This window comes from Ictalurus punctatus, chromosome 11 (assembly GCF_001660625.3).
Source record: "Ictalurus punctatus breed USDA103 chromosome 11, Coco_2.0, whole genome shotgun sequence".
Classification (NCBI taxonomy): domain Eukaryota; kingdom Metazoa; phylum Chordata; class Actinopteri; order Siluriformes; family Ictaluridae; genus Ictalurus; species Ictalurus punctatus.
Window position 1 is genome coordinate 902,818 of NC_030426.2, and position 21,454 is coordinate 924,271.

Here is a 21,454-nt window from a genome sequence, read left to right on the forward strand (position 1 = left end):
GACTTGTTTTCGTCATAAAAACGTAGGCATAAAATTATACCACATTTTATTATGAAAACTTATTTTAACAAAGGATGTTTTACTAATTATTTTGATGGCAGTAACATTAGAATGTGATTAAAATGCTGCCTTGTTTGCTTTGCTCTCCTGCGCTGGTCAGTGCAGATACATTCTAGTGTAAGACTTTCAAGTAACGGAGCAACAGAAGATCTCCAGTGAAAAATGTTAACCATGGAGAAACTACAAGGTGCATTAGATAAATGATTTGTAAAAGGGGTACATATAAAATGTACTGTTTTTTTCTGTTTCATTTAGGGATGCACCGAAATGAAAATTCTTGGCCAAATACCAAACGTGGTTTCTCGCATTTCTTTCCATTTATTTTGACAATTTTTTCATAATTGCATAAATGAGTCAGAATGTGTTTTTTAGTATTTTGTCTTGCTTTTCAAAGAAAAAATAAATGACCATTACAATTTAAAAAAATAAATAAATAAATAACACTGAACATTTAACATTCCACCAGAGATTATACCAACAAAGCACAATATAACTTAAAATAAAATAAATAAATTAGTAAAATAAAAATATTATTTGGCCATCTTTGAGCCCCTCTTCTTGAATAGCCTATATTAGACCTTTAACTGACTGCTAAAAGAATGTAACTTACTCTGTACAACTACAACAAAAAAGTGCATTGAAAAGAGTGCAAAGTGGATGAACCCACAAGTGAATAATCGTCCTAGACAAGCCTACTTAAGTCAGCCATAGATGGACTGGGTGTGATGGGACTGGGAGGAGGAGCTTTCCTTTTCGCTGCTGCTGTCGTAGTGTCTTTCTCGTACTCTGCATGCTGTTCGGGGTGTCTTGATTTTAGATGATAAACTTGTAGTGCTGTAAGTTTTTGTAGATGCACCCCCTCTAGACAATTCAACAGAACAGTCTCTGCAAACGGCCATTTTTGCTTCTTTCTCTGAAACATTAAAATGCTTCCAGACTGCCAACATGTTTGCTGCATTTATGAAGTGTGTGCGTCTCACTCTAAGCTGGTTGCTATTTGATCGCATCATCAAAAAGTCACTGTTCCATAAATTTTACTGTCTTTTCACTTATTCGGCTGAACACCGAAAGTGGTTTGTTTTATTTGTGTGTTTTTAAAAAAAATTTTATTATTATTTTTTTTATTTTATTTTGTTTGCTGAACATTCAGTGCATCCTTAGTTTCATTATAACTTTGACATTAACTGACACGCTTGAAACCCTGCACTCTTCCCCTCATCACATTAGTGATCTCTTGTTCCCTCTCAATTTCTTTAATTGAAGATGCCCTCTTACTTAATGTTCAGGTAAATGGTTTTGTGTTCATTAATGTGAAATAAAATCTAGCAATTTAGTTTGACTTGGCTAACATTGCACAAGTTTATAGTTAAATATAGGTATATTTATAGTATCCAGTAGGAAAGCCAAACTCCCCCCAACCCCCAAAAGCACCTGATGGTCACTGTAAAACCTTGTATACAGCCCCCTCCGAAAGTATTGAAATGGCAAGACGTTTCCTGATATTTACATCTAGATGTGTTAAACAACTTGGCACAACACCTTTTTTGATCCCACCAACTTTTCAAGTGAGGAAAAATTTGAATGTGATTGACAGGTGTTTCTTGTTGCCCAGGTGTGCCCTATTAGATTGATTGTTTAAACAAATAATAGCTTCTGAATGTATACTCTTGGTTTGAGCCCTTCTTTTGTTGTTAAAGATAAACCAACATGAAGACCAGAGATCTGTCTATGGGTGAAAAGCAAGCTATTCTAAAGCTGAGAAAAGAGGGAAAATCAAACAAGTCGGCCAAGGAAACAACTGCACTGAAACATAGTGATGAAAGTTGTTATTGGGGTAAAACCCAAACACTCAGGCAGTGTCATAACCGACAACCTCCACAGGGCAGGGGTGAAGGCATCACCATCCAGTATTCAAGAAAGACTTTAAGAGCAGAAATATAGTGGCCATACCACAAGAAAAAAACAACAGATGAGCCAGAAAGGTTCTGGAACCATCACTAACCTCTACCAAAGTGATGGAAAGACCAAAGTACCAGACCGTAACCACCCCTGCCCCCCACCCCAAAAAAAAAAAAAAAAAAAAAAACCCTGAAAGAAGCTATGGTAGAAGCATGGAAAAGCATCAGAACAGTTGAATGCAACAGTGTGGGTCAGCAACCAAAACTTAAGTGCAATTTACTTTAAAACTGTTCCTATACTTTTGATATTACTTTAAGTTGTGTAAAACATGTACCTGCCAGGAAATGAAAACTGAATTTCTGATCTGTCATCTCGCATTCCATTTTTGATCCCAAACCCAAATGTTTTCATTGTATACACGGGGATGGGGGCTTGCCATTTCAATACTCTTGAAATACTGTTTCTACCTTATGCAAATGATTTGTGAAAGGATTATATGTATTGAGTTTTTACACCCTCAATTCCTCCATTTGCACCACAATAACATAAATCCTGAGCAAAAATACTGCTTTTTAACAAAAAACCTTAATCATACTATGGCACCATGAGTGCAGCGTCTTCTTCCAAAGTTAAAAGCGAACGGTCTATAATGATGCCTGGTTCTTTTGCCAGTAGCAACTCAAGCACATCTTGAAAATAAAATTTTATGAACGCTCTTTATGTATAATGAATCACGGTCTAGTTTTAAGTGAAACAGCACATGCATCCATGTCTCACATGCACCATTCATTTAATAAATCGTTCTTTAATAATGTAATATTAAGTACAAATCTCATTTGTCCCTTCTCATTAGAATGCAATGCATTTGAGAACCTCTTAAAATTTGCTGTGGTTCAGGTGCATGTGTGAGGTCATGTTAACATTGTCTATGGTCATTGATCAAAGCAAATGCTGTAGAATTGACACTATTTTTGAATGTAACTGCATTGAGAGACACATTGGGTGATTTTAATCATTTTTATTGCAGCTCTAGTTCACAATTACAAACCTGAAAAAAATGAAATTGGTTGCATTGATGATTCAGTACATTTCTAAATACAAAACTGCTCTGAGCTCACTTCTTTTGATTCTTTGTTCAGTGCCATAATCTGTAAAGCCCAAATTAAACTATAAAAGTATTGATGTGGTTTCTGTCAACTTGCTATTTGTGCACCTGTCATTGTTTTCTGAAAATACCACCGGATCAAACTGATCAATTTCATGCCATCTGCAATAAAAGCTTTTTTGATCAAAATCCTGCATCCATGTAAAATAGTACAATGGATGAATGAATTTAGATGGCGTAATCCTTTTTGGTTTTTCCCCAAGTTCTTTTTTCACTAGCTGTCAATCAGCAAATGTTGAGGAAAATATGAATAGTAGGAAAACAATGAATACACTGCACATTACACAAATACTACACATAAATCAAGTTAACAAAACCCTAATCTGCATGAATAAATTCTTGTTAATGAAACAGCTTCTCGCTTTCACAGCTGGCCTTGAATTGTAGTGGTAAATGAGAATAATGCTGCAGAAGAGAAGTGACCTTTTATGGGGGGGTTTTTATGGGCACAGTTTTAAAATCTAATAAAACATATCAAAATATTTATTTTTCTAAATCTGGATAATTACCTGTTTTGGTAATGATGATCTATACTTTAAATACTGTAACATTTTTGTAAGTTAACCATTATAAACAAAGGCTTAGCCTGAATGTATTTTATGTAATTCAGTGGCTCTCTTCTTAACAGTATCGACATGGATAAGAGTGACCTAGTGCAGAAGGCTAAACTGGCCGAACAGGCTGAACGCTATGACGACATGGCTTCCTCTATGAAGGCTGTCACTGAAGGTGGAGGTGAGCTGTCTAACGAGGAGCGCAATCTGCTATCCGTGGCTTACAAGAACGTGGTGGGTGCTCGCCGCTCCTCTTGGCGTGTAATCTCCAGCATTGAGCAGAAGACGGAGGGGAGTGAGAAGAAACAGCAGATGGCACGAGAATACCGTGAGAAAATTGAGTCTGAGCTACAGGAAATCTGCAATGATGTGCTGGTGAGGAATGCAAAATTAGTCATGGATAGGAGAGTGTTTTAAGACTAGGCATGTTAATTCACATCACAATAATTAACTGATCTGTCATTCTTTGTGTTGTCACCTATTTTTATTCTGTTTTTATTAATCAAGGCTTAAATAAATAAAAGTCAAATAACCTCAGGTGACAACAAAATGTCATTTATTTTCCTCGCAAAAAGTAAAGCAACGTACAAAAATCAGGTGGGGAAAAAATTGTACACACTTCCTACTTCCTCATTAAGAAAATTAATTACCAGCAAGATGTTCTTAAAGAAATACACAAGATCAGTTGATCATCAAGAAGGGTGATTACATCTATAAAAGCAGAACTTTTGGCAGCTTGTCAATCTGGGAAGGGTTATAAGGCCATCTTCAAACAATTTGAAATTCACCAAATGGTTACAATTGCTAGTCTTCCTAGGATTGAATGTCCCAGCAAATTGAGTCCAAGCTCAGACTGTTTAAATAAAAACCCAAGAGCTACCTCATGTGACCTACAGACCACTGTAAGCACATTAAATGTTTGTTCAGGACAGCACAATAAGAGACAGTACAAGTATGACTTCATGGCAGGGTGGCTAGGAAAAAGCCCCTTCTCTCCAAAAAGAAAATGGCAACATGACTCGGGTTTGCAAAATTGCATCCAAACAAATACACAGAAATTCTGGAACAATATCCTTTGGACTGACGAGACCAATGTAGATTTTAGTTATCATGCAAAGTGGCATGTGTGGTGAAAACCAAACAGCATATCGCCACAAACACCTCATATCAACTGTCAAGCATGGTGGGGGTGGGGGGGGGTTGGCTTGTTTTGCAGCCACAGGACCTTGGGAAACTTGCAGACATTGAGACAAGGATGAACTCCACTGAATACCAGAATATTCTTGAGACAAATGTAAGGTTGTCTGTCCAGCAGCTTAAGCTAAGTGAAAATCGAGTCATGCAAGAGAGCAGTGATCCCAATCACACCAGAAAATCGACATCTAAATAAGAAAAGAATCAAGGTGTTTGAATTGCCAAGTTGAAGTCCAGACCCTAACCCCATAGAGATGCTATGGTGGAATCTTAAGAGAGCGGTGCATAATGAAATCCCCTCAAACATCAATGAATGGAAGCAATGTTGTAAAGAATCCTCCAAATTGATCTGAGAGACTGATGAATTACAGAAAATGTTTACTTTAAGTTACTGTTTGTATGTTACATGTTACTGAATATTATAAGGGTGTACTTACAGTGTCCTCCACTACTATAGGCACCCTTGGTAAATAAGTGCAAAGAGGGTTGTGAAAAATTCTTTGTTTAACCTTTTGATCTTTTGTTTAAAAAAAATCACACCTACTCTGCTCTCCTAGATATCAAGCAATTGCAAACAGGTTTATATAAAAAAAAAGGCAATCTTTGTTAAATATATGTGGCACAATTATTGGCACCCATATGAATTCATGAGAGAAAAATATTTGAAGTATATTCCCATTGATATTTAGAATTTTTAGTACACCAGTGTGACTAGGAACAGGAAATTGTTTAATCATGACTTCCTGTTTCACAGGGGTATAAATATGAGGTGTAACATGCATCAAATTCCCTTAGTCATTCATAACAATGGGTAAGACCAAAGAATTTAGTGGTGATGTGTGGCAAAATGTTGAGCTTCTCAAAATGGGAAGTGGCTATAAGAAATAGTACAAGCATTGTAAATGGCCATTTCCACCGTCAGGGCTATAATTAAGAAGTTCCAGTCAACTGGAAATGTTAGGAATCAACCTGGAATTGGACGTGTGTCTATATTGTGTCAACGCACTGGGAAGAGAATTGTTTGAGTGGCCAAAAAATTTGCAAGGTTCCAAGAAAAAAGCCTCTACTCATCCAAAAACAAACTCCAGCATCTTCATTTTACCAGACACTACTGGAACTTCAAACAGGATCGGGTTCTATGGTCAGATGAAATCAAAATAGAGCTTTTTGCCAATAAAAACTAGAGGTGGTTTTGGTGCACACAGAGAGGTAGCCATATGGAAAAGTACCTCATGCCCACAGTTAACTATGGTGGTGGATCTTTAATGTTTTGGGACTGTTTTTCTGCCAGAGGACCTGGACATTTTGTTAGGATGCATGGCATCATGGACTATCAAGTATCAACAGATGTTAAATGAAATCCTTACTGCCTCTGCCAGAAAGCTTACAATGGGCCGTGGTTGGATCTTCCAGCAGCACAACGATCCAAAGCATACATCAAAATCAACATGGACCACAAAATCAAGGGCTTGCCATGTCCATCCCAGTCCCCTGACTTGAACCCTATAGAAAACCTGTGGGGTGAACTGAAGAGTAGAGTCCACCAGCATGGACCTTGGAATTTGAAGAATCTGGAGAGATTCTGTATGGAGGAATGGTCTCAGATCCTTTGCCATTTATTCTCCAACCTTATCGGACATTATAGGAGAAGACTCGGAGCTGTTATCTTGGCAAAGGGAGGTAGCACAAAGTATTGACTAAAGGTGTGCCAATAATTATGGCACACCTATATTTAGTAAAGTTATTTTTTTTTTTTTTTTGGATAAACATGTTTTATTTGCAATAGTTTATTCATGAGAGCAGAGTATTTTTGTGAATATTTTGAACAAGAGATCAAAAGGTTAAGCAATAAATTTCCACAGCCGCCTTTGCTCATATTTACTACGGGTGCCAATATTTGTTTAGGGCACTGTATATTTTTCCACCTGGTTTAAGAATGTTGGTTTACTTTCTAGGAAAAATGACATTAAAATCTGGTTCTTTATAGAAGTTGATTAGGACCTCACAATTGTTATTTAGGCCATGAAAATTAAAAACATTATTGAATGATTTCAAATTTTCACTTGACTAAGTATTCAGATATTTGTTTTTATTAGGTTTATACTTCCATTGCATACGTCCACTTGAAATTTATGTACATCTTTTGACTTTGTATTTATAAATATTTTTGAAATATATGTATTCATAAGCATAGAGTGTGATGTGTTTAAAAAATTAAATTCTTAAGTATTTGGGCACTAAATATATAGGGGTTTTTTTTTGTTTGTTTGTTTGTTTGTTTTTTTTGTTTTTGTTTTTTAAGTACACAGATCAGCAATAACATTAAAACCACCTGCTTAATATTTTGTAGGTCTCCCTTTTGCTGCCAATACAGCTTGAAATGTCATTTTCCTCAAACCATTCCTGAATAGTTTTTGCAGTGTGGCAGGGCACATTATCCTACTGAAATAGGTAACTGCCATTAGGGAATGCTGTTGCCATGACGGCGTGCACTTGGTCTGCAACAGTGTTTAGATAGGTGGTACATTTCAAAGTAGCCTGCTCATGAATGCCAGGATCCAAGGTTTCCCAGCATTACCCAGAGAATCACACTGCTTCTGCTAGCTTGCCTTCTTCCCATAGTGCATCCTGGTGTATCATGTCCCCGGGTAAGCGATACACACGCACCTGGCCATCGACATGATCTAAAAGAAAATGTGATTCATGAGATCAAGCCATTTTCTGGAGTTGCTCCATGGTCCAGTTCTGATGTCTGCACAGACATAAATCAAAACAAAAACACACTGCATGCTGAAGGCTCCTGCACGCGGAGTGACTGCTTCTGCTTCTCTCGTCTGCTGTAGGGCTGTCAAATTCGAACTTCGAATTTTAAATAAAATTATTTAAAATTAAAAAAACAAAAATTAACTCAACCAAACTCATCCTATACTATGAGATTAATCAGACATATACACAACATAAATGTAATATTACAACTTGCTTCTGCACAAAATTATGTGAATGCAAGTGAACTTGGACTGAAGTAACGCACTAGGTAGAATGGTAAGTCACGTCATGAATATGCTCTTTGTGTAACAACACCCTAAAACACGCACGATGAATGACTAAAGCTTAAGGAATTCACAATATTCTGTTCTACTGTGTACTCATTGTAATGTTTTTTCAGGAGCTTGGGTTTTCACAAGCACAATTTTTGCATGTTTTTTGTCGATCCATGTTTAAATTAATATGTAAATGTGTGAATATTTGGTTTAGGTAATTTTAGCATTTTCCCATCAGCTAAAATGCTGTTGACTAGGGGTGTAACAATATATCATGGCATGATTATATTGCGATGAAAAATGTTATGACGTCCGTTTTATCCTATAGCTTGTTTGCGGTCACATGATTCTGATGCGCAAAATCCAGATGGAGGGCAGGAAGTGAAAAGCAGAATGGACGAGATGGAGGAAAGTCCGTACTGTACTGGTTTAGACACTTACAAGAGAAAGTTATAAACAGAAAAATACTACATATGTTGGACATGATCCTTATTATGAAGAGGAGCGATTTAAAAAAAATTAAAAATTTTACTGAATTGAAATACTTGCCTGCCCTCGAGGCGGTAGATATCAACTACCTTGTCCTCCAGACAACAAATGAAAGCATGCAAATGTATGGAGGCATACAACTTTTTTTTTTTTGTTAGTGGTTGGGTCAGTGACCTCGGTACCAATTTGCTCCACAATGATTATCGTTTGGTTTTCGCCTGGGTGGGTGGCTTTTTTTTTTTTTTTTTGGTCCTGTGGATTAACCTAGCAATAAACATTCAACACCACTGCACCTCTCAATGTTAGCATTACAGTTGTTTGTTATTAAGTTGATCACTGTCAGGGGTCTGCTGAAACGCCACTAAAGACATGGATCATCGCAAAACAATTACTTTAGCTGTTTCCGTACTTTGTAAAGTTAATGTTACATAAACAGAGCATATGTAAGCTGTATTAATTACTTTTGACAGTGGTCACTGCACACATGAGCATTATCTGACTCGGCTCCTCCTGAACGCAGACGCAGATTTACAAGCCACTTTTTCCTGCATTTTCCAGTCAATTTCTTGCATCCCACCCCCCCAGTTTGATTGATTTGAGCAACCATAAACAATGCAAAACACAGGTATTTTGAGTTTGTGATAGTGCTTCCTATGTATAGGCACTTCCTGCCTTCCATCTGCATTTCGCACAAATCCCAGCTTCTGCCTGAAAATGTAGATATGCTGCTTCTTTTCAAAACAGAAAAACCTGTAATTAACCTAAACAAAGCCAAAAGCTGTTTGTGTTGAGTTGAACTTACTTGAACTATTCATTTTATTTTTGCACTTTTACTGCTTTAAGAAGTTCTCTCTTAGGTTTCAGCTATGTTAATTGTAATTTCATGTTAAAATTCAGTTTTATTGTTCAGTAACGCTCTTGATTGATTGTTGGTTGTTAATTTACATAAAGAAGTTAAAATAAATTTTCAAATTAATTCATTAAACAACTAAATATACAAGTTGTATGTACAACAAAGAAAGCTATTAAATTGTTAATGTTTTGGAAATAAATGTGTTATTTGATTTTCAGTTTCATTTTTTAAATTTTGTTCAAAATATCGTGATTCGTATTGTGATGCGTATCATATCGTGAACCCAGTATCGTGATGCGTACCAAATCGTGAGGAGTGTATCGTTACACCCCTACTGGTAACTAATATTTTATGCCATTTTAGCCTGAGTAAGATTGACTAAAATCAAAAAATGACATGACAGATTACATTTAAGGAATATTTTTGTCAGAGGATGAAAACGATGCCATTATATTATATCTGTGGCATAAATTACAATATCATTTAATGAGATTATTTCTGGTACAATATATCGTCCAATGAAATTATTTATTGTGGCTGGCCTTGTTGCCAGTTCAGTTTATCTTGGACAACTTTTGGTAGGTACTAACCACTGCATACCGGCAACACCCCACAAGACCTCCCATTTTGGAGATGCTCTAACTCAGAGGTCTAGCCATCACAATTTGGCCTTTGTCAAAGTCAAGCAGATCCTTATGCTTGCCCTTTTTCCCAAGACATCAAGCTTAAGAACTGTCTGTTCACTTGCTGTCTAATATATTCCACCCCTTGACCAGTGCCATTGTAACAAGATAATCAATGTTCACGTCATCTGTTAGTGGTTTTAATATTTTGGTTTATTGGTGTAAATACTGAAAAAAATAAATGGTGCAGGTTGCACCAGGTGTCAGGGTGAATGAGCTGCTTAAAATTCTGATGGAAAACACTCAAATGAAAAAAGCTGCATACCCCTTCTCTTACGTCGGTTTGATAATATACATGTAGAAATCCTCTCATTCTTATACCCCATGCAAAAAAACAAACAAACAAAAAAAAAACGAAGCACAGAGATGTATATGTGAAATTTGCAAATGAATATCTAGACAAATCCAAAACCTTCTGGGAGAAAAGGTGAAACAAAAATATAACTTGGCAATAATTCAACTCATATTCTGTTCATATTTATAAGTAAAAATTCAAAAACATTACAGGAAGTGGACATATGCACTGGCGTATTCCAATCCAAGTGTCTGAATACTTGTGTGGTCTGAATGGACCATCAGTGTTTTTTTGCCCACATAACAGTTTTGAGCTTACTGAATAATGGGATATGTTGTATAGTGGGAAAAACATGCATCTAGTGTAGTCATTTATATGACCATCAAATGACTACTTTTTATGTGTAAACAATGTTTTATTTTCACATGCATCAACTATGTCCTTGTGCTTAATCTTTGTCCATGTGTTACAGTTGCTTCTCTAATAAGGGCCATATTTGGCTAATTATGGGCAATGTCTCTGAATTCAATGCTGCTGTTCTGACAAGTTTCTTTTCTTTGTTCTCCCAGGCACTTCTTGAGAAGTACCTCATACCTAATGCTAGCCAGGCAGAGAGCAAAGTCTTCTACCTGAAAATGAAGGGAGACTACTACAGATACTTATCTGAGGTGGCATCAGGCGATGAAAAAAAATGTGAGCTGATTTCCCATTGGTCTGTAATGGTGATGCAGATGAAAGTAGAATGTCTGTCAAATAAGGAAGTAAAATACAGATGTCCCATTCAGTGAATTCTGTATTTTTACCTATTTCATTCAGTCCCTCCAGGATTTTGTGATTGCAGAAATTAACACAAAATCAAGAAAACGCTTGCAAATTTGGTGGCGCTTGGAATTTTTCAAAATTACCATGGCTTTTATGCAGATTTGGACCATGACATGTCATGTGACATCACAACTCTCATTCAGTCAAAGCCCTCTTCAATTCATGTGCATCAAACATAAGTAGAGCTTAAAGGTCTAATTTACAGACAAACATCACTGCGAAAGACCGTGCAAAACAATTTCATGCAATTGCAGTTTGGCCAATTCAAGTAGTTTTCTGCAAAACAAGCACAAAAATCTCTGCAAATTGCATCGCAAATTTTTTAAAATGATCTGAAAAATGAACCGATCATTTTGTAGGTGTAACAACAAATGCAAGCTTCAGCAGAATACCTGGAGTCAATGAAAACGAATTTCTTCAGTTTACTGTTTGTCTGTGTTAGCTTTTATACCAAGCATGACCTCAGTCACCATCAGATGTAAGCCATCACAGGAGGTGTAATCATCAAATGATTGCAGACAAAAGTTTGCGACCCAACTCTAACACATGGGAGTGTTTTATATTAATGACTCAAAGAAGTTTATAACCTATAAACTTTACAAAGCGGTGCTTATGTACCACAGAAGTGTGACAGTGATGCACAAACTTCTGTTTATATCCAAAATGCTCCACTGTGTGCAAGGAGTTGGGGGAATTGGTGCGAGTTGCTTAAAAGGTTTAGTTTAATTCAAGTTTGTCATTATATACTGTGTTTGAATGCTTGCAGTATAACTTCTGTGGTTTATTAGAATAGGAGCAATCTATTTGTAACAAGGCTGCTCACTCGCAGTGATAGTGGTAGCAAAAGTAAAATCTGTAATGTCAAATTAAACATAAAAACAAAATGCCTAAAAGCAGTTAGTAATAAAGTGAAATTATTTTTTTTTTTATATAAATATTGGCACCCTTGGTAAGTAAGTGAGCAAAGAAGGCTGTGAATTGTCTTTATTGTTTAACCTTCTGATCTTTTGTTGAAGAAATTTACAAAATACTCCCATGGGTGTGTGTATGTATATAACTTTAATATGTGTGGCACAGTTATTGGCACTCTTTTAGTCAATACTTTGTGCTACCTCCCATTGCCAAGATAACAGCTCTGAGTCTTCTCCTATAATACCTGATAAGGTTGGAGAATACATGGCAAGGGATCTGAGACCATTCCTCCATACAGAATCTCTCCAGATCCTTCCAATTTCAAGGTCCATGCTGGTGGACTCTCCTTTTCAGATCACCCCTCAGGTTTTCTATGGTGTTCAAGTCAGGGAACTGGAAAGGCCGAGGCAGGACCTTAAATTTGTGGTCAGTAAACCATTTTTGTGTTGATTTTAATGTATCTTTTGGATCATTGTCCTGCTGGAAGATCCAACCATGGCCCATTTTAAGCTTTTTGGCAGATGCATTCAGGTTTTCATTTAATATCTGTTGATATTTGTTAATTATGCCATGTATCCTAACAAAATGTCCAGGTCCTCTGGCAGAAAAACAGCACCAAAACATTAGTGCCACCACCATTTTTAACCGTGGGCATGAGGTACTTTTTTATATGGCTATTTCTCTGTATGCACCAAAACTGCCTCTGGTGGTTACAGGCAAAAAGCTATATTTTGGTTTCAGCTGACCATAGAACCCGATTCCATTTAAAGGTCCAGTAGTGTCTGGCAAGCTGAAGATACTTGTTTGTTTTTGGATGAGAGTAGAGGCTTTTTTTCTTGAAACCATTCCAGACAATATGTGGTGACTTCAGATTGTACTTTTGGAGAATTTTTAACCCCAAGACGCAACTAACTTCTGCAGTTTTTCAGCTGTGATCCCTGGAGATGGTTTGGCTACCTGAACCATCCTTTTCAGTGTGTTGAGACAATATAGACACGTGTACAATTCCAGGTTGATTCATAACATTTCCAGTTGACTAGACCTTCTTAATTATTGCCCTGATGGTGGAAATGGGCATTTTCAATGCTTTTGGTATTTTATTGTAGCCACTTCCCATTTTGTGAAGCTCAACAACATTTTGCTGCACATCACAGCTAAATTCCTTGGTCTTGCCCATTGTGATGAATGACTAAAGGGAATTTGGCCTATGTTACCTCATATTTATACCCCTGTGAAAAAGGAGGTCATGGTTGAACAATTTCCTGTTCCTAGTCACCCAGATGTACTAAAAGATTTAAATTATCAATGGGAATATACGTCAAATGTATTTTTCTCATATGAATTCATAGGGGTGCCAATAATTGTGCCACACATGTAACAATTTTTTTTATAAACATGTTTACAATTGTTTGATCCTTTGTTTGATCCTTTGATCCTGCTCTTATGGATAAAGGTTCAACAAGGACAATTTTTCACAGCCACATATTTACCTAGGGTGTCAATATTAGCGGAGGGCTTCGTGTATATATACGCACTTAGTCATGTAAAAAAAAAAAAAAAAAAAAAAAACACCTCATGGAAATTGTTGACTCTTTTATTTTGGCATATTTGGACAAGCAAACATTTGATCCTCTTTGAAACAGTGACTATTAATAAAGGTGATGCACTCTATCAAATGACACACACAATTTATATTTTGTGGTCATTTTTACTATTTCACACCTTAGATTAGAATTAGATTTAATTAGAATCAGGTGTTCAAGATTGGGTGCTAGTGATTTAGAACCTGCATAGGGTGTGCAAGAAGTGGAACCTGTCTTATTTATACCCCTCTCCTATCTAATGTCTGGTGTTCCCGTTGCTATTGAGGTGTGTGGTGTCATCAGGAAAAATGTTGTGGATGCCCGAGTCTGGCAAGGGATTTAAAAAGATCTCCAAATTATTTGAAATGCATACTTCCACTGTAAAGAAAATAATCTGCAAGCGTGTTGTCCCCCTCTCTATAAAGAGGAGAAATAAGTCACAAGCATGACGGTTGGTGTTACTTCCACGAGAGCTTTACTCGACTAGAAAAAAACTGCATTTCCTCCAGGTATGTGGGCGGAGACTAAAGCAATCGATCCCAGAGTGCAGGACTCAGACCATCCTAATAGATGTCTGATCAGCATTATAACTTACTTGAATTATGAATGTTGTAACACATGAAAATGGAATAACAGTGAAAAATAAACTCTCTAACCCCGTTTTTAATCATTACTGATCATGAGTTTGAATCTGCTATACCTTGTTAGAGCATAGAGCAGATCACACTTCAACTTGTCACATCAGTGTATGCGTTTACAATCCGAAAGAGATTGCACAGATTTGACCTGCATGGAGGCAGAATACAGTTTGCCAGTGAGCACGTAGGCAAAGGCCAGACCTTTTGGAATAATGTGCTCTGGAGAGACGAATCAAAGATAGTTGTTTGGCCACAGTGACAACAGATATGTTTGGTGCAGACTGAGAGAAGCACCTTATGCCAACTGTGAAGCATGGTGGTGGAAATGTTATGGTTTTAGGCTGCTGCACTGCCTCAGGGACTGGACAGCTTGCTTCTGAGGCTAAGCATGCACTTACTTTTTCCACCAAAGAAAATTCCATCTATTAATATTTTTGTTGAATAAATGATTGAAAAAGCTAATTTTCCTTGTGGTTTTGTTCATGTACATCAACTTCATTAATAGGCACTGTTTCAAAGATGATCAAATGTTTGCTCCAAATATGCCAAAAAAAGCCAACAATTTCCATAGGGTGTACTTATTCTTTCACATGACTGTGTATAAATACACATACTGTGCAAGTCTTAGCATTTCTTTGCATGTGCTTGTATATCAAAGATACCTTAATAAATAATGAAATTAAATGTTTCTCCTTTAAAAAAGATTAAAAAAAAAAAAAACTTTAAAGAGCAGTAAACAGTAATAAATGAAACAAAGGCAATATTTGGTGTGATGACCCTTTGCTTAAAAAAAATGTCTCTGGTAGAATTAGTTGTTTATCATTGTTTTTTGTCTGAAAAGTGTCTTACCACTTAATATGCTGGTTTCTTTACTGACATACAAATATTTTTCCATAACATTTAATTTTGTGCTGGAAGGCTAATGTTTGGAAATCTAAAATGTTTTTGTACTGACTTGATATTGTAGAAGTCATAAAATAAAAATCTATAGCCAACTTTGTATTAAAAACAGGCTGCCTAAGACTTTTGCACAGGGGTGGGTGGGTGTGATTTTATTTATATATATATATATATATATATATATATATATATATATATATATATATATATATATATATATATATATATATATATATATATATATATATATAAATATATATATATATATATATATATATATAATATATAAAATGAGAGATAGATAGATAGATAGATAGATAGATAGATAGATAGATATGACAGAGAGTGAGGGGAAAAAAGTATTTGATCCCCTGCTGATTTTGTACGTTTGCCCACTGACAAAGAAATTATCATTCTATAATTTTAATGGTAGATTTATTTGAACAGTGAGGGACAGAATAACAACAAAAAAATTCCATAAAAATGCATGTTAAAAATGTTATAAATTGATTTGCATTTTAATGAGGGAAATATGTATTTGACCCCTCTGCAAAACATGACTTAGTACTTGGTGGCAAAACCCTTGTTGGCAATCACAGAGGTCAGATGTTTCTTGTAGTTGGCCAGCAGGTTTGCACACATCTCAGGAGGGATTTTGTCCCACTCCTCTTTGCAGATCTTCTCCAAGTCATTAAGGTTTCGAGGCTGACGTTTGGCAACTCAAACCTTCAGCTCCCTCCACAGATTTTCTATGGGATTAAGGTCTGGAGACTGGCTAGGCCACTCCAGGACCTTAATGTGCTTCTTCTTGAGCCACTCCTTTGTTGCCTTGGCCGTGTGTTTTGGGTCATTGTCATGCTGGAATACCCATCCACGATCCATTTTCAATGCCCTGGCTGAGGGAAAGAGGTTCTCACCCAAGATTTGACGGTACATGGCCCCGTCCATCGTCCCTTTGATGCGGTGAAGTTGTCCTGTCCCCTTAGCAGAAAAACACCCCCAAAGCATAATGTTTCCACCTCCATGTTTGACGGTGGGGATGGTGTTCTTGTGGTCATAGGCAGCATTCCTCCTCCTCCAAACACGGCGAGTTGAGTTGATGCCAAAGAGCTCCATTTTGGTCTCATCTAACCACAACACTTTCACCCAGTTGTCCTCTGAATCATTCAGATGTTCATTAGCAAACTTCAGGCGGGTATGTATATGTGCTTTCTTGAGCAGGGGGACCTTGTGGGCGCTGCAGGATTTCAGTCCTTCACGGCGTAGTGTGTTACCAATTGTTTTCTTGGTGACTATGGTCCCAGCTGTCTTGAGATCATTGACAAGATCCTCCCGTGTAGTTCTGGGCTGATTCCTCACTGTTCTCATGATCATTGCAACTCCACGAGGTGAGATCTTGCATGGAGCCCCAGGCCGAGGGAGATCGACAGTTCTTTTGTGTTTCTTCCATTTGCGAATAATCACACCAACTGTTGTCACCTTCTCACCAAGCTGCTTGGCAATGGTCTTGTAGCCCATTTCAGACTTGTGTAGGTCTCCAATCTTGTCCCTGACATCCTTGGAGAGCTCTTTGGTCTTGGCCATGGTGGAGAGTTTGGAATCTGATTGATTGATTGCTTCTGTGGACAGGTGTCTTTTATACAGGTAACAAGCTGAGATTAGGAGCACTCCCTTTAAGAGTGTGCTCCTAATCTCAGCTCGTTACCTGTATAAAAGACACCTGGGAGCCAGAAATCTTTCTGATTGAGAGGGGGTCAAATGCTTATTTTCCTCATTAAAATGCAAATCAATTTATAACATTTTTGACATGCATTTTTCTGGATTTTCTTGTTATTCTGTCTCTCACTGTTCAAATAAATCTACCATTAAAATTATAGACTGATCATTTCTTTGTCAGTAGGCAAACGTACAAAATCAGCAGGGGATCAAATACTTTTTTCCCTCACTGTGTGTATATATATATATATATATATGTGTGTGTGTGTGTATGTATGTATGTATGTATGTATGTATGTGTGTGTGTGTGTGTGTGTGTGTATATATATATATATATATATATATATATATATATATATATATATATATATATATATATATATATATATATATATATATATATATATATATATATATTTATATATATATTTATATATATATATATATTTATATATTTATATATATATATATATTTATATATATTTATATATATATATATTTATATATATATTTATATATATATTTATATATATATATTTATATATTTTTATATATATATATATATATATATATATATATATATATATATATATATATATATATATATATATATATATATTTATATATATATATTTATATATAAATAAATAAAATAATCACACAGACACAGGGTTCACATACTTTTTCCACAAGCACTGAGGGTTTTTTGGTTGTTCTCAATAAAGACATGAGGGATCAGAATTTATTTTGTTATTATTTTAGAAACATATTTGTCAATACCCTTGACTTAGATGAAGATCAGATCACATTTTATGACAGACTTATGCAGAAAACCATGAAATTCCAAAAGGTTCACATACTTTTTCTTGCGACTATATTGATAATCAATTAGTCTGTCAATTATTTCTTTGATTGATCGATTTTAAAGTTATTTTCTGTATTAAAAAAAGTTTTCACATTCTTCCCAATATTGTCCTTCACACATTGTCCAAATCGAAGGCTACGAATAAGGTATTAAATGTATCTGTGTGGGCTATACCATGCGTTTTGCAAAGGATTTTCTTTTAAATATTAACATAATATTTTCTAGGGCTGGGTATTGTGAATAATTTGTCGATTTGATTCTTATTTACAGTGCTTCACTTTTTCCACATTTTGTTATGTTATAGCCTTATTCCAAAATGGATTCAATTAATTTCCTCAAAATTCTACAAACAATACCCCATAATGACAACGTGAAAGAAGTTTGTTTGAAATATTTATTAAAAATAAAAAACAAAAAAAACCACATGTACATATGTATTCACAGCCTTTGCCATGACACTAAAAATTGAGCTCAGGTGCATCCCGTTTCCACTGATCATCCTTGAGATGTTTCTACAACTTGATTGGAGTCCACCTGTGGTAAATTCAGTTGATTGGACATGATTCGGAAAGGCACACACCTGTCTATATAAGGTCCCACAGTTAACAATGCATGTCGGCACAGAAACCAAGCCATGATGTCCAAGGAACTGTCTGTAGACCTCCGAGGAAGGATTGTATTGAGGCACAGATCTGGGGAAGGGTACAGAAACATTTCTGCAGCATTGAAGGTCCCAATGAGCACAGTGGCCTCCATCATCCATAAATGGAAGAAGTTTGGAACCACCAGGACTCTTCCTAGAGCTGGCCGCCCGGCCAAACTGAGCAATCGGGGGAGAAGGGCCTTAGTCAGGGAGGTGACCAAAAACCCGATAGGTCACTCTGACAGAGCTCCAGCTTGTCTCTGTGGAGAGAGGAGATCCTTCCAAAAGAAGAACCATCTCTGTAGCACTCCTCCAACCAGGCATGTATAGTACAGTGGCCAAATGGAAGCCACTCCTCTGTAAAAGGCACATGACAGCCCGCCTGGAGTTTGCCAAAAGGCACCTGAGGGACTCTCAGACCAAGACAAAGATTGAACTCTTTGGCCTGAATGGCAAGTGTCATGTCTGGAGGAAACCAGGCACCCCTCATCACCTGGCCAATACCATCCCTACAGTGAAGCATGGTGGTTGCAGCATCTTGCTGTGGGGATGTTTTTCGGTGGCAGGAACTGGGAGACTAGTCAGGATCGAGGGAAAGATGAATGCAGAAATGTGCAGAGACATCCTTGATGAAAACCTGTTTCAGAGCACACTGGGGCGAAGGTTCATCTTCCAACAGGACAACGACCCTAAGCACACAGCCAAGATAACAAAGGAGTGGCCACAGGACAACTCTGTGAATGTCCTTGAGTGGCCCAGCCAGAGCCCAGACTTGAACCCGATTGAACATCTCTGGAGAGATCTGAAAATGGCTGTGCACCAATACTCCCCATCCAACCTGATGGAGCTTGAGAGGTCCTGCAAAGAAGAATGGGAGAAACTGCCCAAAAATAGGTGTGCCAAGCTTGTATCATACTCAAAAAGACTGAGGTTGTAATTGGTGCCAAAGGTGCTTCAACAAAGTATTGAGCAAAGGCTGTGAATACTTATGTACATGTGCTGCGCTTTTTTTTATTATTTAATTTTATTTATTTATTTTTTAAATATATATATTTATATAAATGAATTTGCCAAGATTTCAAACTTCTTTCATGTTGTCATTATGGGGTATTGTTTGTAGAATTTTGAGGAAAATAATGAATGTAATCCATTTTGGAAGAAGTCTGTAACATAACAAAATGTGGAAAAAGTGAAGCGCTGTGAAAACTTTCCAGATGCACTGTATATGGTTTCGATTAAATATCGATTAGTTATCGATATTTAATTTAAAATGTTAGGTTTGCAGACATGGAATCCCGATTTTATTATAAATGCTGGTAACTGAAATCCTCCTACTTGACTATATTACTGAAATACACATTAGCAATAGGGCCCACACAGTTGTTTAATTACTTTTTACTTTTACTTTGAGTAACAAACATTGTAACAAGAAATCATAAATGTGTATGCAATGTACACAAGGTAAGCACAAACTGCACACTACACGTTACTGTAAAAAAAAAAAAAAAAAAAAAAAAAAAACACACATTGTAAATGTGCAACAGTGACATTAACAACTACAAAGATGTTTAATAAATAAAACCGATTTCAAAATTCAAAACGTGAAAAATGGCGACATCTTCAGGACGAGAGGCGAAGTACAGATAATATTCATATCCTCTCAAGTAAAGCACTGGCGTTAAGAATAGATTCTGGGATTTTTCGATTTGGAGAATCTATCTATCTATCTCCCTCCAAGCCCTAATATTTTGAAAGCAAAAAAACTGATTGTCCAGAAACTTTAAAGCAGAACTTAAGTCACTATATTAAAAATGCTAAAGAAAAACAAAAGCACAAACTAAGTGTTGACTGGTAAGAGGCTGAATGTTCTGCAGTAACACGTTCACTCATTTGAACACAGTAACATTACTTTATTCTGTAAATGTATGACACTTCCTACATTTATATACAATTACATTTTATAACCCCATTACAGTTACTGCTCTAAAAAAAAAACACACACACAATTACTATTGTTTCTAAATATAGCATCAAACAAAATATTTGCTCAAAATAAATATTTTAGTCAGTTATTGCGCTTCCTTTCTATTGCACGCTGTTTGACTGACACACATTAGTGGACTCCCGCTCGTTAAGTCGAGTTTAATGGAGACTGACTTGCTGTCAGTAAAATGGAAATACTGGCATGAATTTATAACTTTTACAGATAAGGGTATAAACGTAAAAATTTAATTTCTGCGTTGAAGAAAATCTGTCTGGATCACAAACAGCACACGTGTCTGACACGTAATGCACTTAATATAATACATTCTCACGCTGTTTTGGACAACCTGGATTATTCATTTTTCTTGCAGCAGCTCACTCTTTGACTTCTACTGTTTTTCAGATGTGTTTTATTAATAGAAATGTGTTTTTTACCATTGTGAAGTGACATCACTGATGGGGGTTATCCACAGTGACCTCATAGACCCAACTAATCGATAATGAAATTTGTTGTTGATTATTTTAATTAGCAATTGTATTAGTTGTTGCAGCCCTAATATTTGTGTATGTATATACACTGCTCAAAGAAATTAAGGGAACTCTTAAATCACACATTGGATCTCTATGAAAGAAATAAGCCACCAAAATTACCTGGAACACTTAGTCCCAGGAACTTTTTCAAGGGACCATTTGGTACCTCCAGACCTTTTGTTGTCTGCATTTCCATCGCGGTCTGAAATAGAGCTGCACAATTAATTGAATATTGATCTCGATTATGATTTTGACTGCCCACGATTACATGAACATGATCGACTGCAATATTGACATTTAAAGTTCGTCCTCCTTTGCGCTCATAGAAAACTCAGCCGCATATCAAATCAAGCGCTTCCTAAACTTACAGCCAATCACCATAGAGTGCCCCAGGGATGACGTAATTTTGTATTCAAACCAGGAAACTGGTTAGCATTTTAGTGCGAGAGCTGCCAGCTTCGCTTCAGGTTTTAGAGCAAGCTACGAGCACCAGCGCTTGCGCGAGGGGAAATCATGACACTAACATGTTGCTAAACTGGACTACAGACGTTGTCGGGGACATTAAACATCACGCCGAACAGGAAAAAACTTTGCAAATAAACTGGTTCAGATATGTTGTGGACAATTC

At 36.5% G+C, this 21,454-nt stretch overlaps 1 protein-coding gene across 2 annotated transcripts in view; it reads left to right on the top strand.

The window, feature by feature from the left end:
• ywhaba (tyrosine 3-monooxygenase/tryptophan 5-monooxygenase activation protein, beta polypeptide a) overlaps nt 1–21,454 on the top strand; it is a 43,051-nt gene that overhangs the window by 11,589 nt on the left and 10,008 nt on the right. For both annotated transcript variants that reach the window (XM_017479701.3, XM_017479702.3), the window contains exons 2-3: nt 3,753–4,053; nt 10,803–10,926. In XM_017479701.3, coding sequence (XP_017335190.1) covers nt 3,760–4,053; nt 10,803–10,926 — 418 coding nt within the window. In that variant the 5' untranslated portion in view covers nt 3,753–3,759. The remainder of the gene's footprint in view (nt 1–3,752; nt 4,054–10,802; nt 10,927–21,454) is intronic.